Source organism: Apteryx rowi, unplaced genomic scaffold (assembly GCF_003343035.1).
Source record: "Apteryx rowi isolate R43461 unplaced genomic scaffold, aptRow1 scaffold_166, whole genome shotgun sequence".
Taxonomy (NCBI): domain Eukaryota; kingdom Metazoa; phylum Chordata; class Aves; order Apterygiformes; family Apterygidae; genus Apteryx; species Apteryx rowi.
The window spans coordinates 353367-371761 of record NW_020447930.1 but is presented as its reverse complement, the minus strand read 5'-3'; the positions used below and the strand labels follow the sequence as shown (position 1 = coordinate 371761).

The window sequence follows — 18395 nt, the reverse complement described above, 5'->3', positions numbered from 1 at the left end:
TTACTGTGTAATTAAAAATAAAATAAATTTGAAAATTTGAAAATAAATAATCACTCATGGAGGAGGATGGAAGAATTTAAATTATACCGATTAAGATGATCTCAAATGCAACTCTGACTGTAGCCACTAATCTTTGAAGAGAAGCAGTAATCCCATATGAATTTCCATGCCATAGTGTTTCAGAGGCATAAATATAATGTGATATCAGATAGGGATCAGGCACCAAGAGTGCAAAGCTGAATAGTCCAATACATCATTTCAACACCTTGTAGTGAAACATTCTTTTCTACCTACCACTCATTAATAAAAATCTCTTTGAAATAAATAAATAAAAAACTCCTTGAAAACATGAATGTTGATAACTGCTACAGCATTAAACTCTCTGTTCAAACACAATACATGACTCAGAGAAACTCTATGGAATAATTCCTTTTACTCACAAACCTACATTAATATCCTTTTGGCTAATAATCACCTCTTGCAAAATACATGATATCTGCAGGTAACAGCAACAAACCAGAAAAAATACCAGCTTACTTTTCCTCATGTTAACAGCTTAAAATGATCGCAGTAGTGCATAGCATCTGGTAGAATTATGCAGGATTCTGGATAAAATGTACTGTGTTTTTACTGAATTATACTGAAGCTTTTCCGAGGACTGCAGTGCGAATTTATTGGACCGAAGCATTCCTTCTAGCTGTACAAAGACAGTTAGTCTGAATGGCCACTTTTATTTATTAACTCATTAATCTATAAAGCTATTTTAGCAGCTAACAAGCATACCTGAAAATTCTCCATGTACATTGTGGTGACTTCTGGGAAAACAGTTATATTTAAGGGTGAGAAAATGTAAATACAGTACCCCAGATTCATGCAAACCTTTATTTGCCACATGCCCACAAAAAATAAATCTGCTGACTTTGGAAATATGGATATTATATTCTTGGTTATATTTATATTCTTCTATGAAAACATTGTCTACTATTACAAAGCCCTTGGGAGTTGTAAGGAATATAGTTACTGTGTATGTGTGGGTCAGATTCTGTTCTCAGTTACACAAACACACATTGAAACAACCTCAAAGTCAGTCTATTACTCTGGATTTAGAGTGTTCTGAGATCAGACTTTGGCTCTGAGAATTTTATTTTCATGCAAGATTTAACTTCAAATACAGTTAACTCCAACAGCCTTCGCTGCTTGTTTGAAGCAAACAGATGATTATTAATACCAAATTTTAGTGGAAGATGCATGCTTCTATCTCCTTTTGAAATTCCAAATACATTCTGCTTCATGATGAAGCTTAGAAGAATGATAAGATATCTCCACCATGCAATGAAATGGCATCAATGTGTGGCAAAATTGCCATTAAATAGCACAGGCATCTGAGGGCAAAACATAGCCTCTCTTTCTCCCCATATTTATCCACACTAACAGGTGCAGGATGCAGGCCATCCTACGTATCACAGTGCAAGTCACCTGTATCACTGAAATTATTCCAGATCATGAACTAATTAATATTATGTGTTAATTATATTAACACATATATTAAGCACATTCAATGATACATCTAATTGAAATTCAAGCAGCTATTCACTGCATATTAGAATAAATATATACCATATTGTGCCATTTTCCCCTCCCATACAATTTTCAGAACTGCTTTTGTTCAAAATTAACTTAAACAGTTTATCACTCATCCACACTGGTTTTGAAGCCATGTTTAGTTGTGTGTAATGACAGATATACTCCCTCAGAGCCTGCTTCAGCACCTCTTTAATCTTCAGCCAAGATTATCTACAGTACTACTCACTTACAAAAACTGCCAGCATATTTCACTTAATAATATATTTGTCATTTTATCAGATGTTAAATTTGCCCACAACTGTAGCTAAAGCACTCCAATAGCTGACAACTGAAATCATCAGTCAAATCAGTCTGCCAGGCTTTCTATATTTACTGATTCTTCTGTACTGTATAACAACGAATCTCTCAGTTTCTCCTCAGTCGCTCTATCATACTGCAAAACAAATTCAGACAAAGGTTGATACATTTAACCTTTCATTCCTCTATCTCAGAGCCTTGGCCATCAGAAGTGTTCGCATTACTCGTAAAAATTAACTGCCTCTGTGGAGCTAATCTATACCTAGTTCATGTACAAGTAAAAAAAAATATCGGACCTGCAGCCGCAACCTTTTCCCTCTGCCTAAAATGTTGAAATACTGGTGAATATTTGCAAAAGTTTGTATAAGATTTTTCCTACTAGCCTGCTAGTACTGTCACATACTCTGAAAACTCCTGCAAAAGTTTATTTTAGGATTCTTTAAGAAAACAGTGTATTTTAAGCAAATATTATTGAATATTGGCAAATAAATGTTGAGGGTTTTAAATTGCAAACAAGAGTATTCACACTGGAAACCTGACTCAGCTGTGACCTTTCAGCAACAGCACAGGGAATGTACCATGTGTTTCATATTTCCAGTCAAAATATCCTGAATTTAAATGGCAGATATTTGCAATGGATTGCTTTTGTGTAAGGTAGAGGCTCAGAGTTCTTAGAAGAAATTATTCACAAAGCAATACTGATTAAAATACAGTATTAAAAAAATGTGCGCAATGCTTGAATAGAATCTAGAAACTGGCAGATAAGAACCTTACAGCATGATCCACCATTACTCCACCAGTTGTAGCTCTCTCTTTTCTAAATTACAACACAAAACCAATTTGCTTTAGCAACCTTACCTATAAATGAAGGGAGCTACGGTGGCAGTGTTTGGGTGACTGTATTGCTGTTGCTGAGGAAGTTGGACAATGCCGTTTCCTGTGACTTGTCCACCGCTTGCAGCCACTGAGACCGAAAGACCTGCGGAGGAGCCAGGGGGAAGAGCTAGGCTGGATTCTTTTCCTTCAGAGGAAGCAAGACCACAGGAAGGCGAAGCCTTCTCAGCAAGTTGAGATTTTGTTGCTGGTTGGGACTGGTTTCCTTTTGTAGTCCTCAGTTTTTCAACCTCCTTACTTCCTGTGCATGCAGATGAAGCACCCTGCTTTGCTGTTGGCACCTTAGATCCAGGTTTTGGGATCCCACTAGAAGATGGTATTAAACTTTCTTTCTTGGCTGCTGTTGTCTTGCTCCCCTTTGGGATTAAGCTTGCAATTTTTGAGCTCTTCTTTGTAGATGTTTCAGTGACCTGGTCCTTCTCTTCCTTGACTGTTTTCTCAGTGCAAACTTTATTTTTGTCCCTGTTCTTTTCCTCTTTGTCCTTTGGCTGTAGCAAAGACTTTTTATTGCTGAGATTTTTGCTTCCAGCTTTCGGAGGGGTTAATTTCGGTGATACTTTAGGACTGCTACTTGTGGAGCCACCACTGTTCACCCCACCACTTAAGACATCCACCTCACCACACTCTGAAAAGGTATCATCCTCTCTCCCACTGTCACTGGGTCCTGAGCTTAGTGACAAAGGAGGTCTTAAAGCAGTCCTAGCATTAACCAGCTTGAATTTTTCCAGCATAGATTTTTGTCCAGACGAAGGGGGTTTCACGCCTTCAGAAGGGGGTGGCTTGAGCCTGTCTGAAGATGGAGTAGGGGAGGTTGCAGGACTAGGCTGCTTCACAGACAGCATGGTAGAGGTTGCGCTGTGTTTGACATTCATGGATTTGCTGCGCCAAGGCTTGCTGGCACTTGGAGAGGGTATGGCAGAGACCTGCTGCTGTCCACTGCTGGTGGGATGCTGCACATTTCCATTCATGCCTGCAGATGGGTGAGGGCCTTTTGGTGAATCTGCTTAAAAAACAAAGAATTATACTATGGCAACAGTACAGTTCATCTCCTTTCTCCTGCTTGAAGGTGACATTATGTTCATCTTGCATTAAAAACACAGTTACAGCTGAACTTTCACAAATCAGTGGAAATGTGATTTATAAAAAACATAATTTACATGTGCATGGTTACAATGAACATACAGGATGCTAATCAAAAATGCCTTTTTCTTCCCCATCATTGTGGTGTTTTGCAATATTTCTTTTTCAGAGTTCAAAAAAGCCTGGAGATACTTTTGCCATAACCATTTCATTGCTCAAATTAAACCTTTCAATTTAAAGATTTTGTCTCTAATATGTGATGAAAAAGTCTTCCCATCAGTTGTTAATAATAAACCACAGAGATATGATACTGGAAGAAAAAAAAAAAGTAATGTTGGAAGAAAAAAAAAATCCCAGAAAAAACTCTTTTTGATATTTAGCAAAAGCAAAATATGTGCTACACAGATGGTTTTTTGGGGTGAAGGGAGGACTGAGTAATACTAAAATTAAATGGATACACCTGTACTAAAGGCGAAATACCACCAATGTTCATAAAAGCAAAAAATGACTAGCATATGTAAGCACCTGTTTGAGCTCCAAAATACCTAATTTAATTTTGCCTTCTGATTGCTATACTTTCTTGTTATTAACGAAGGTTAACAAGCATTAGTAGATGACTTCAGGAACTTATCACAGCGCATTTTCCTAGGCAGGAGGAAATATATCAAGAATTTCACCACTGCCAGTACTTGAAAGCTGCACGTGATACATCACTCTACAACAATACAGCAATGGTAGGTATTTCGGCCCTGAACCTCAGGTAGGTACAGAAGTCTTATTTACATCACTCTGGTACCTTTAATACTTTTACAGCATCTAGGAATTACTGCAAAGCTCCAGAACATATGAGAATAAGACTCCTTCTACAATAACCAGTACAGTTAACACTATGCTAATTGACAGTTGTTTTCCAAATAAGTCATCTAGCCTTATCAAGCAAAATGGACTAACATATGAAAGGGTTAAACTCTTCTGTTGAGAAGCTCACATTTCCAAGATGTATCTGAATATCTAAATGCTATTAATCTGGAGCATCAGAGAAATGAAATGGTGAGGTAATTAAATATGTGATACCTAACTATTTCTGCAGATGACATTTTCTCTCAGTAATCTATTTTGTCTTGCCATTCAGAGTCTCAGGACTGCCACTGAATTAGGCTTCAGCCTTTCTAAACTATATCCGTTTCAGTGCTACAAGAAAGCCTATGAAACGTGCAATGGAAATACAGTAATGCCAAAAAGATTGCTTGGTCTGTTATGTACATACATGAGGCCAAAGTCATGCCCTGGGACCCACTTGTCTAAATAATACAGTGGATGAGGACACTAAAGGACATTTCTTCCTTCAGCATAGAGTTTGAAGTTACTCATTTTTATTTTTGCAGTCCCAGTCCTTAGACTCTAACATGACTCGGACTACCAAGCTGAAAGTCTGAAAGCCACTAATGTGCATAGGAAAGGGAGGATTTTGAGCATCCTGGAAAGGGGACTAGTTTTTCTTTAACAAAAGAGAACAAAAAGACAGCAAAATCTACTCTTCTAAATAGCACATAAGATGTTCCAGTTTAAAAATATAAGAACCAAGCAAAAGTAACACAACAGAGAAATGCAGCAGTCTTTACTTGCTTAACATAATTAACACCTGTACTATAGCAGACCGATCATTTCCATCTTTGACAGGTGCTGTAAAATTCCATCCACCCTAAGTTTTTTGTGTGCTCCTCAGCCTGATCTGCAAACCCATAGGGGTAAATCAGTGCAGTCCACCTTCACAGAAGGTTTCAAGAAGCTCTGCTGGGTCCAGTTACTACTATGCAAGAAAGCGTTAACGGGCGAGGGTGGCCTCAGTAGCGCAGGGCCCAGCGGGTGCACCATGCACATGGAGTGGCTTTGAGACTGCTAAACGGCAGAGAGGACGAGGACAACCCCTCTGCTGGGCTGCTGCAGAGCTCTTGCCTCCCTTGCAACCAGGGCAGGAGCTGTGGCTGGGCCCCTATTATTTTCTGGTGAGCTTCAGATCTTGGCACAGAGCCTGGGGCCAGCAACAGCTGTTGGAAATTACTGCAGCCTTCAGGCTTCTTTAATTTATCCCTGGGATCAGCCCTATGGCTGATAGCCCAGGACTGGGTGTGCGTGAGGACCTTCTTGCACATGTCTTGTCTTGCACTAAACATGCCTCCATTACAGAAGAGGATTGGGGGCTTTAGCTATCACAGTAGTTTTGCAGAAGAAAATTGAACATGCAAAATCTAATGCCAAATATATGAAACAATCTGTGAACAGCAGGATGCCACTACACTCTGTTGTATTAACTCTGGTACATGTGTATGTATTCAGGCTATTAATTTTACTTCAAAGAGAAGAGTTCTGATTAAAAAGAAGAATGTAAGCATTGGCCATATGTCCTGCTATATAATATTAAGCTCAAGGGGAAAAAAAAATTGTAGAAAGAAGAGTTTACTGCTTCATCAACAGCTTATTCTACTACATATATAGCAAAAAACACTGGTGTGTGCAACCACCACTGCTTACTCGGTTGCTGTGTCACAAACCCTAAACAGCATCAGAAAAATTACAAATAGATTGGGAACTTGAACTTGTCTTTAATCTTCAATTTAAAGTGGATCCTTAATGTTCCTGCATGGAAGGTGGGCTGGATGTTCCCAATTAACATGCAGAGTCTGTCTGCAAGCTTAAAGAAGAGGAACAAAAAGATTTGCTTCCTCCTCCTAGCCCAAATGTGTTACTTGAAGCTGTATGTCTTTCATTGCTTTCCGCACATTCAACTGGACCAGCTGCTCATTACATGAAATTTGTCCCCACCTTGTGGTAATTTTGATATAGAGTGAATCCTCTGATGAGGATTTCGTATTTCTGTAAGTTAAATTTTATGAGGAGATGGGCTTGGCTTTAGGGCTTATTCTCCTTATTCTTGAAATGCATAATCACCTTTTGGAGAAAACAATTTTGGATTCCCCCTGAGAGCTCTCTGCTTCAGGGCTCAGACCAATCTGCTTGGGCAAAGCAGAACAGCAACACCACCAGGTGTTCAACACAAAGAGAGAAATTTGTACCAGAACTGAACAAGCACATGGTAACAGAAGGGACGTTTTCAAGTCTCTTTTTCACAGGCTGTTGCACAAATAAAGGCTGTGTGAGGGGTTAAACTTGGGCTGGATATGTTATCAGCTTCCTCTGTCTTCTCATCTGTGGCCTGCTCCGTACTCTGTGTTGTTGGAGAAAATAGGTGCTCTATGACAACAGCTCCCCGGTTGGAGCATAATTAAGTATTGATATTCTTGATATTCTGTAGCAGGCAAGGTATTTCTAGTAGAAACACATTAATATCACTATACCGGTTGCCCTGATTAGAATATGTCATTTTTAGTCACCCACATTGAAAAGGTTAATAGAAAATGGAAGAGAGTATGAGGGCTAAGAAGATGTTTAGAAGAATGTGAAGTCTGTCTAACGAGCCTGAGAGAGCTCAGCTTGTTCAGTGGGGCAACATCCCATTTATGAGACTGTAGCTGTCCCTGTTCAGCACAGGAGGGGAACAACTCCAGGAACAGCTGGCAAAATACTGGCACCAGAACAGCTGTGAACAAATTAGCAATAGATATATATATGGGCTGCAGATTAATAACAATTTGCAACCATCAGAAAAGCGGGTTTCTTAGGGTAAATATGGGCAAAATAACCCAATAGTGTTAAAGCGGAGTTTGGATGGTACATGAACAGCATTTTCTATTATACGACTATATTGAATAGTGGGCAATTAAACTCCACGACATAGAGGTCCTTATCTGTGTTCAGATACAGCGTTTGTAAGCTCTGAAATGAAAATATTTGTTTTTTCAATTCAGTTTGAATTAGAACATTATTTCTTTGCTAGTCTCAAAATGCCATAGGTATCCATCTCATTACCAATGTGAACAATTACTTTATTCAAATAGTTTCAGAATAATAGTACTATTATTTTCCTCTTTATTTTATTAAGTCAGAAGCAGATGGATGTTATGTGACCTGGAAAACAGATGTGTTCTCTGAAATCCATCCATAAGCTGCAACATACAGCAAAATCAGCTCACTAAAGCTGCACAGATGAGTTTCAACTCATGGCGTTTATTGTTTTGGTGCATTTTATATTTCTGTTTTAATCACAGCTACATAAAGTCACATGTATCACAGCTATGGCGTGGATCTGTAGGTGAAAACCTGGCTGTACTGCATCAAAAGCAAAGCTCCTTTGGCTTTAAGGGATCTAAGATTTCTTACTGCATGAACTACTCCCTAAGAAACACTCCTAAGAGTTAACATCAGTGAAATACTAAATAAAAGACCCATATCAGATCTTATTTTGGATCAACTTCAGGTCTATTTCATGTCTGTGACTGCATATCCATTCCTTACTGTGACTGAGTTGGAAACAATGTTATACAGTGACTGGATTTCAAATATTACATATAACTGGATAAAAAAACCCTTATACTATATATCTTTTCTGAGGTCTCTTTATAGCACAAAGAGGAAGTTGTACAGCAGAGAAAAATGTACCAAAGGTGGTCGGTCTGACATTGAAGAGGTCTGGAGGTCCCAAGTTCTAATACCTATTTACATACTGCAAGATGATTCTTTTTCTGCTTCAGCTTATGCAGCACTAAATGCAGAATTATAAACTATGTATTATATGTTGCAAGTCTCAGAAATTAGTGTGCTTGGACTGCATATCCATTCAACACAAGCTGTTAACATTGTTATCTTGCTGCAAGTATTTATGTCAGAAGAAAAATTTTAAACACAGCTTTCATTGTGTGCTGCACTGTACTGAAAAAATCAGTTTTTCAAGGTATACTACCACTCTTTTAAGAGGTAGGTGTTTATTATTATTGCTAGTATTATTGGGAGGGTTGGGGTTTGTTTCAAACAGATTCTTCAAAAAAACTCAGGTCAGAGAATGTCCTCAGCTAAAAAAAAAACCTTTTTGAAAATGTTATTTTAATATTCAAAAATTAGTCACTGTAATAATTAAATCGAAAAAATAGCATGCTGCTGTTGTTTTTCTCTTTAGGCAGAAGAAGTAACATGGTAGATTCAAATATACATTTTCATGTGTTCTTTAGCATATTATAAAAAATACCACTTCAGTATCCTTGCACTCACAATAGTCAGTTTCTCTCATTAACTTCTGCTTTATATACATACTGTTCTCATGTAAAAATCAATGTTTTTCCATCCATTCTGCTGTTTTGAGAGAAAGAAAAAAAAGCAGGCAGAAACATCTAAAATATAGTACTAAATATATTTATGCAACATTACATTTTCTATATCCTGTAAAATGAATTGAGTGATTACACATAAAAAAAGCCATTCTAATCCTCTTGCAAGTGATGACTTCACTAAAAATCTCATCAAGGTTCTCATTCTCTGCTCTGAAGAAATGGGAAAGTAAAGAAATCCATCATGCAAAAAGCCATGTAAATGTTCAATGCAACGCAAACCTTAGCAGTCCAAAGACAGTTTCCAAGTAATGAGCCAAGAATATTAATATCTACAAGCATGTCTCACCTTGAGTCATTTCACTCTTTCACATATTTCAGTAGCAAACTTATGTCAACATTATGAAGCAATTCTAAAACCTAAACTACTGTACATACCTTCACTCAAGCAGCCACATCTCCTACTTCTTAACTTCACTATCGTATTTGTGAACTATACAGTGCCTGCTCAGTTTATACTCTGATCTCTTTCTAGTTTTAGTCTGTATAGCTTTCCATAAACAAGTCCTTGATAAAATAAATTCCACTACAGAACTATCTAAAACATTCAACCCTGATAGTAAAAATAAAGAAATAACTACTGAAAGGATGGTTTTATATCTTCAGATACAGCTAGGGGCAAAGTGTGTTCATCAGAATTTTGTAAAAAAATCTGGATAGCTGCCTGTTGCTTAGATGAAGAACATTCACTGCATATTTGTTCCTCCCACAGACCCCAAGGATGCAAACGGGTACTATGTATATTGTATCATTTTCAACTGTATTCTAACCCAAAGATATGAATAAAATGCTGTTCATTACACAAAGGGAGAAAGAAAGGGGAAGGGGGGGGGTGGATTAGTTACACAACTCGGAAAGCTGAATTTTTACATTATTCTTTTTCTGACATAAAGCCTGAAGAGGGACATTTTCCAGGGAAATGGCATCAGATATGGGAGAAACAGAAGGGCCCAGGGAGCTCAGTTTGTTTGCAAAATGGAAGTTCATATTTAAAGGACAAAGTAAAATACGAACACTGAATTCAAATCCCTGCGAAATGTCATTAAATTTGGCTTAATTTCCAATCCCCTGTTCAGACTTACATCTACCAGCTAAGGTACTGAAGGAACAGATGAATGTAATATTCTGATGCAAAATTCTAAAAACCTTCTTCCTCTTTGGAGGTTCAGACGCAAAGTCCCCTCAAAGATTAATGCAGTTGCCTTATGGATATGAATGGACTTGAATATGACCCAAGATATTATGCATGCAATATGGATTCATTTTTACTTCAGAGATATTATCCAATGACATCTCCATCACTGTAACATCTTGAAAGTTTTCAATTCTGAAATTTTAGCCCAATTCAACAAGTCCAGCTTTATGGCAGTATCTCCATAGTTCTTCCTCACCAAGTGTAATTACTACATTCACTCCTTTGTTACTCATGGCTGTTTTTTTTCCCCTGTTGTACTCTACCTATGAACAGTAAAGTTACTCGCTTTTAATCACTTACCTTTTTCATTTCCATTTGCATATTGTGGAGGCTTGTTTTTGTCAATGCTGTTAAAACTCTGACTTCTCCGATTTAAGTTAGAAGCTCCCTGGACTTTGGTACTGCTGCCTGCAGCTGGCACCCTTGAGGGTCCTGGAAGCCTAGAATGGTGTAATCAGAAATCAGTTTGTTGTATGTAATGCAACATATAGAAGAGGCAAACATCAGGCCATTAATTTAAAGCCAACAACTGAATAACAATGATTTCATGTAAGCAACAATGAACAGCAGGATTCAAATCAGTTAGACTCAACAAATGAAAATAAAAGTTTATCCTTATGCACACAAATGGGGAAAAGATGCTTTCTAGATTCACAAGACATGTAAAAAGATACTTTGCATTTGCCATTAACATTGCTAAAACAGATTCACCCTAATAAGCCATTAAAGTGCAAAACCAACTTTTATTTAAGTATATCAGTTTTGAGGAGGAAACGTTACAGAAATTGTCTAGGAACCACAGAAATGAATAGTTGGGAAACATTCCATATCTCTTACTCTAGTAAATACTTTACTGCTAACCGTGTTTAGCATAAAAGCTGGATTTTTTCTCTTTTTATCTCTTTGGTCATTTTTCAGGGCTATTGGCTAGCGCATTTCTACCTCCAGAGGTTTATGAGCTTATTATTTTAAATGAAAAACATTGAAAACAAGTATTTTAGCTAGATGCTACACATGCATGTATACCTTTTTGATATTAGAATATAACGTAGACTATACAGTTCATTTGTTAGTATTTGCTGCCACCATCTGAACCTTACTGTCTGGTTATGTTACGGAAACAAATGTAGGATCTGTTCTCCCTGGTGTGTGTAAGCCTGCATCTTTTTTTGTCTGAATCAGTTCTCTGACACAAAATTCTTGAATACATGCCTACTTCAAACTTTCTGCAGCATCTCTGTGGGTACTCCTACTCCTTTCCATTTTTGTTATCTGACAGACAAAATGAAATGCTCAAATCAGCAAGAGACTTTTGCCACAGGAGAGTATTTACCTTCTGTTCCTCACTGGTTATTGGAATGGGATGATGAATTTTACTAGTGGCAATACAAATTATGTCAGAGTTATCAAATTCTGTTAGTGTCACTATATTACAACAGAGTAGTATCAGAAGGGAGAAAAAAATCACGTTATGAAGAATTACAAAATGTTAAATTTCTTCCGAACATTTTAACACACTGGCATATCAGAAATGTTCAAATCATTTTAGTTTCATTAGCAAGCATGTGTAAACAGCTCCGTATTCTCTTACTTTACCAATTTAAGCCTCAGAGAACTAATCCATTAGTTATTTTTATGGCTCGTTCTGGCCGCCAGCCTGCCCCTGTAGTCTCTGCATGGGGACCAGAGCAGACTGTCTCTCCACTGCAGCTGTATGCTTTCTAACCTTTACCATGACCCACGAATTCTAGTGATCTTCTGTTCCCTGAAGAATGCACTAAAACAAACTTAAAAATCCATTTGCTCCTTCTCATTACCCTAATTTGACAGGCAGTAAGAGCCCTGAGATCATTTGTCAAAGGTAATGAAAAAAGCAACAAGAAGGCATGTGCAACACTGGAAACTCATCTGTTCTGTTAAAATATAAAATACTTATGCATATATTCTGCATGCCAGAATTCGAGAACTTGCCACAGTAAGCACATTACACATGAGGTCATTTGCTCTACACACTTTCCAGTTTACCTCATTTACTGTCTTTTTTAATTGAATTCAGGTTTTAAATTGCTCTTGCAGAATCATGTTAAGCAGCTAAGGAAATGCAAAGAGGAGAATAACAAATAAGGGACAAGTTACATACCTCTGAACAGGCCTCGGAAACACTGCCACAGATTTAAAGTATTAAACAGTAAGACTGTTAACCCCCAGACATGTTGAATGTGGACAAGACAGGAGCATCAGCAATAAGGAAAACTGAAGACCTCTAAGTGCAGGTGCAAAGCAACCATACCATGGTATAGCTCATCCCAAGCTATCACCAGCAACTCAAATTGTGTTAGTGCACTACACTGCAAAATGCAATCTTTATTGTGGATTATACAATTTATAGTTCATTGTTCTCACCAATGAACTGTACAGCAAAACAGTGTAATTAATAAACACATTAATTACCCCCCCATAAAAAGGCTAGAAACAAGAGTAAGCTTTAGACCTCAGTCTCTTTCTTCTGCAAACTCGTTTGTAGATTTTAGTGCTCATGGAAGTGATAAACTAAAAGTACTGATGAAATCTGAAACAGGGCAGCTCCTACACACAGCTCTGTCAAATACTCTGCCAAACCAAAGCATCTCATTAGCGGGGACTGTGTGCAGGCTAATCTTGAAGGAGCAGAAGTCTTGGTAGTGGTTCTTTTTTCTGCTCTATTTTGCTTCTGCGTGAACTTGGCTCTGTGAACTCAACCTATCAGGTGGGTTTGTGATATGGTCAAAGCATCTAATGAGAATTGGGATGGACTCCCAAACTCCTTTTCACTCATGACAAAAGTAGGGACTTGAGACAGAAATTTCAGAGCACTAAAATCACCAACTAGTCCTTCACATCTGATACTTTACATGCAGGATACAAAGATGCAGGATACATAACAACCAGAAATATTACTAAAATACTGTACAAATCAGCTTCTCCCAGTCCATACAAGGCTTTCCCATGATGAAGCTCATTGCTGCGAAGCTTGCACGCATAACATTAATACACATCGTTTAATGTCTGCTTATGTCCAAAGGATAAAATACCAATGGGCATTGACTCACTTGAATATCACTAACAAGCAATAAATTAGAGATATTTAACTGACCTAGAAGTCTTTTTTTGACTGGTTGCAATTCCACTGTGATTAGACTGAGTTGCATATCTGGCTGTGAGACTGTATGAGAAGAAACAGAGAAATTGAATTAAAGAATTTCTTTGAACACGCATAGAAAGAACACACTTACCAGCAAACTATGAGTTAATGAATGTAAATTGAACATGGATAGAAAACACAAATTAACTGGCAAAAAATGAATTAATGCAACATGCAGATTTTTATGAGAGATGCAATGCACAGATTATGAAATAATGGGTATTGTTATAACTTGTCTCATTTGTTAGAAATTATCTTAGGAATATACAGTTTTGGCAAATGTCCACAGTGACTATATTCTAGCTTCATTAGTGCACAATATGAAATCTGTCAGTTCTGAGGTGTTGGTGCACCTCAAAATTTTGTGCTTGTGTTTTGCACTCACAAAAAGTACTAAATGAAAATATATAGCTATTAGCATCTCCAACAAACTGACTGGGTTAGCAGTTTGGTACTTAGGCACCAGTTTGAGTCAGAAGAATTCCTGCTGAAGAAAGGCCACCCTCCTAACAGTATATCTATCTAGAAGAAGAATCCCATCATAAATTTCCTTACTGTTACTCACGGCAGAACAGTACATGCATATGAGGCATTACCCAGGCAGATAAGCAGAGGCTTCATTAGGAAAGCCCTGATACATGCTTAGATTCACTGTTAAATTCCATAGGAAAATGCACCTTAGTCTATTAAGACACCTGACTCGTATTTCTGCAACACAAGATATGCTGTGCTACAGGGCTCAATGATACATATCCCTTTCGACACCCAACAGTGTGTCCCGTTTCTAAAACAGCAAATGTATGTCTCTCTTCTTCCAGTCATTTGCAGAGAAGACGTGCCAAAGGTATGGCCAAGGAAATGCCTCCTGCCAAATCACTTCAGTTACTATAAACAGGAACATCCTTTGGGATCCACACAGCCTGAGGGCACAGGGAGGTGTGTAAGTCAGGTGCAATCACAAAATCAAAGTCCTTGTATTATTAAGGAAGGGCAGGAGGAGCGAGTAAGCAGCAACTGTGATATTCACAGTCTGAATACACCTCTTACGGTTCTGCATCTTCCAATCATTTTTTCTGAGTAGCGGCAGAAACTATAGGCATTTGGCCCCAAATTTACAGGCTGACAATACTTATAAGAAACACCTGGAGGTACTGATTCCACCAAAAGGGTGTTGAGTGATTTCTGGTAGCCCACTGAAGCAGACAGCCTGAGTATACAGCAGATGTGAGAGGCCCTCGAGGGAGAATGGTCTTACGCTAGAGGCACAGCACTTCTGGAGAGGGCCAGGGAGGGCAGGGTGAAGGCACAAACCAAGGGCCAAAGTGAGACTTGAGTGTGATGTGGGATTGTTGTTATTTTACCAATTCAAACCCCAGTGAAGGGTTCAACACTGCCTCTGTGTCTGCCAAATACAAATGGCACAAGTGTGCAAAATTAATTAAAAATCAGTCCTAACAGGGCAAAAAGGAATCAGCCAACAAATAAAAGCAGCATTTCAATTCCCTGACATACAGCTTCACAGTAATGGTGACAAACTGCTGTTTTAAATGACCACAGCTTCTCTGGGAATTCTAATAAATTATAGTAGCACTGTAATGATTACAGTTTATGTATATTTTTATCTGTATAGCTATTAGAATATTGCATTACCATTTCACTTACAGCTATATTTCTTAATAATGGCTGGACATATGAAGCAAATGTGATATAGGATGTATTACCAAAGTTGCTAAATTTGTGACTGGCTTAATACCAGATCTTTTGATAAGATCTTGCACTCATGTTTTTTTCCAACATGTTTGAAATGAAGAAACCCAGAAATATTTAGCTGGTTCTTTACTTTGACTAAGCTAAGAAGTTTGTGAAAAAAATGGTGTGTTAAAAAAACCCTAAATGCATATATGTCATTAAAAGGTAAAATGATACACAGTACAATCAACATGGACAGTGAGCAGAAAAACAGAGTGAACAGAGTGATCTTAACCACTGGCTGAAAGTCCTGAAGGCTCTGCAATTGCAGTACTGTACTGTAGCTTTTCTACCTAAAACAACATGACTCCAAAGGAGCTGGAAAGATCAAATCACTCAGCCTCAGTGATGTTGCCGAGTTGCTGATAAATTAGCCCATAGATAGACAGCACTGTTTTTTTTCTATTTAATAAGAACAAATACAAGAAGTAGCAACCTAAAAATGCCTTCTAGAAAAATCTCTTATGTCCCACACCTGCTACTGGGGGCTCCCTCCACCAGCAAATTCATGAAACATCAGGCTACAGACCATGTTCAAACTTTCCAGACTCTCCTGAAAGGCACTGCCAGATGTGTCAGCATCACTAAAGCATCAGCCCCATTGTGTCTGAGAAACTTGGTTTTCCAAAGTAATGTGAGGGCCAAAGAGAAAGTTAACAGCTCATAAAACAGGTGCCTCCATGACTTTGGGTCTTCCTTCTCCGTTAGCACTAGACGTGCTGGACCCATTACAGGCTTGCACAGATGTCCATTTCCCAGCTGCAGGCCCCACACTTAGACGTGTCAACTGCAACACATCTAAACCCTGGCTACTCTTAGCACTATCATAAACATACAAGCAAATATTCACCTGCTGCCTTCCATCCTGCCAGACAATTTTCTGCGGGTAACATTTAGCAGCCAGGAAAAATAAACCTGTTTGTTTTGCTTAAAACCATCATTTTTTATGCTTACAGATTCGCACAAAAGTATAATAAATATGTGCCTGTATTAAAGCAGCACAGATGCAGGTAAACAAACCAGACAGCAGAAGTTTAACACTACAACATTTAGGACAAGGAAGGGTTTATTTACCAGAGGGTGGGAAGGGGGATCCTGAAAGCCTCAGGTTCTCCACTTTCTGGCTCCCAAGACCCTTTCCACTGCCATAATACTCCCACCAGCGGTCTTCCCAAGACGCTGTCGCAGCATCCCTTCGACTCCTCAGAGAAGCCGCAGCCCTTGCTTGTGAAGCCTGGCCTCACAGTGCGTCAGCAGTATGGGGACAGAAGGAGGAGGAGGGAGATGAACCCCCGTGCAGAGGCTGCAGGAAAGCCTGCAGAGCCCGGGCTCGGTGTTGCACCCTGGGAGGCAAGCACGGCACTGGAGCTGAGCCATGAACTGGCCGGAGTGCTGGGGCTGGCACAGCCACCCGGGCTCTGCACAGCTCTGGCTCTGGAACCAGGCTGGCTCTCCCCTTGCACCTAACTCATGTAGGAATGTAAGAGGGATGAGGCAGGAACCGCAGCTTCTCCTTGTTAAGCTGATCCTGTTCAAAAGAGATAAGTTGGTATACACCCATCTGATCCAAAATCCTTAGAAATCTCCTGGACTCTTCAACCTGCCTTCCACCTGCTAATGAGACCCTCATATTTTCTCTCACATCCCAGGGAAACACTAGTCACTCCAATGGATATGAAAAGGTAACGGTGCATCACTTCTGTTGCTGGTGCCTTGGTGAAATGTCATGGCAAAATGGAATAAGCCTGCAGAGACTGCCCAGGACGGCAGCTGGGGTGGTGTGAAGTAGGAAGCAGTAGGAAGCAGATGTGAGAGCCAGTAACGACCCCAAGGTGACAAAGGGAAGCACTGCAGCTGTGTTACAGCTCGGCCAGCCTCAGGAACCAGGCCTCTCTGCACTGCGCTGTGTGGACCATACAGCACAGTCCGAGATCTGGGGGAGCAGAGTGCCACATCCCGCTAGACATGGCATTGATTAAGGGCACATGGTTGCAGGCTGGACAAAAGGGTGTAAGAAAGGATCCTAAAGGATGTAGGGGAACCTAGGCAGTCAACATATGCTACAGGTTCTTAAATGCCTTCCACCGAAAGTGAAGTGAAATGTTCAACTGAAATGGGCATTTAAGAACAAAAAAGATGAAGAAGGAAGACAAGTGACTGCTAGGCACTGGACTGAACTGCCAGAGAGTCTATCTGCTTATTCTCTTTTTTATAACAAGTAGCATGGTACAGAAGAAGCTTCTTGAAAGCATATATATAGCACATAAAGCTGAAGGATGGAGCTCATGAACCTGGATACACAGCATGCATCAAGCTGAAAATAGCCTCTTTCTTCAAAAAGTAACCCATGCACTGTCACCCGGCATATCCTCCACTTTCTATTAACCGTTTTCCAAAGATCCAAAGGATCACTCTACATCACACTGCCACAGTTGTGTCGTCATTTCCTGGGATGCTGAGAATTGCCTGGGGGTTCTAAAATGACAGCTATCTGATTTGTTAAAATTACGCAAAGGCAAAGGGCTTTCTAGCATGGAACCAAAATCCTTCTACCTTACCGGCATACCTGCATTTTAATATGCAGGTGCTCTGATAAAGTGCATTTATATCACTAGGGTGGCTGCACTCTACAACTGTTCAAGACTTTTCCATTACAATGATTTCCTGACAAAAAAGTGGTTTTAACAAAACTGAATTCAATGGAAAAAATTTCCCAGAAGGTCTTGATTGTTCTGCAGACAAAATTTTCAAAAAACAAGCTCCTTGGCTGCATATTTCTCATCAGCAGGCTTGTCAGAAAGCACAAGAGAGATTTGCCACAGAGACAGGTACCAAAGTTTCCAGGCTCCTCACCATACCAAAGTCTCTGGGTAGCAAAAATATCCCTGATTCCTCAGAGGGACAGGCTAGGAAGACTGCGGAGGAAACCAAAAAACCTGAATTTTTGCAAGAACAATATATTTCAGACATTTCTTTTGCCTTTTTTAACCCACTCCTGGTGAATTAATATATGTACATATCTATATCTATATCTGTATACACACACACACACACACACACACACATTTATTTTTTTTATTCACAGGAAGAAACGTCTCTAGTTCAGGCAGCTCATACCATGTCATCTGTTCTATAT

General features: G+C 39.1%; 1 protein-coding gene across 2 annotated transcripts in view; it reads right to left on the bottom strand.

Annotated features, from left to right (window-relative positions):
- Nucleotides 1–18395, bottom strand: part of NAV3 (neuron navigator 3) — a 280708-nt gene that overhangs the window by 136601 nt on the left and 125712 nt on the right. For both annotated transcript variants that reach the window (XM_026060183.1, XM_026060184.1), the window contains exons 6-8: nucleotides 13463–13531; nucleotides 10630–10769; nucleotides 2740–3775 (exon numbers count right to left, since the gene is read on the bottom strand). In XM_026060183.1, the coding sequence (XP_025915968.1) occupies nucleotides 2740–3775; nucleotides 10630–10769; nucleotides 13463–13531 (1245 nt within the window). The remainder of the gene's footprint in view (nucleotides 1–2739; nucleotides 3776–10629; nucleotides 10770–13462; nucleotides 13532–18395) is intronic.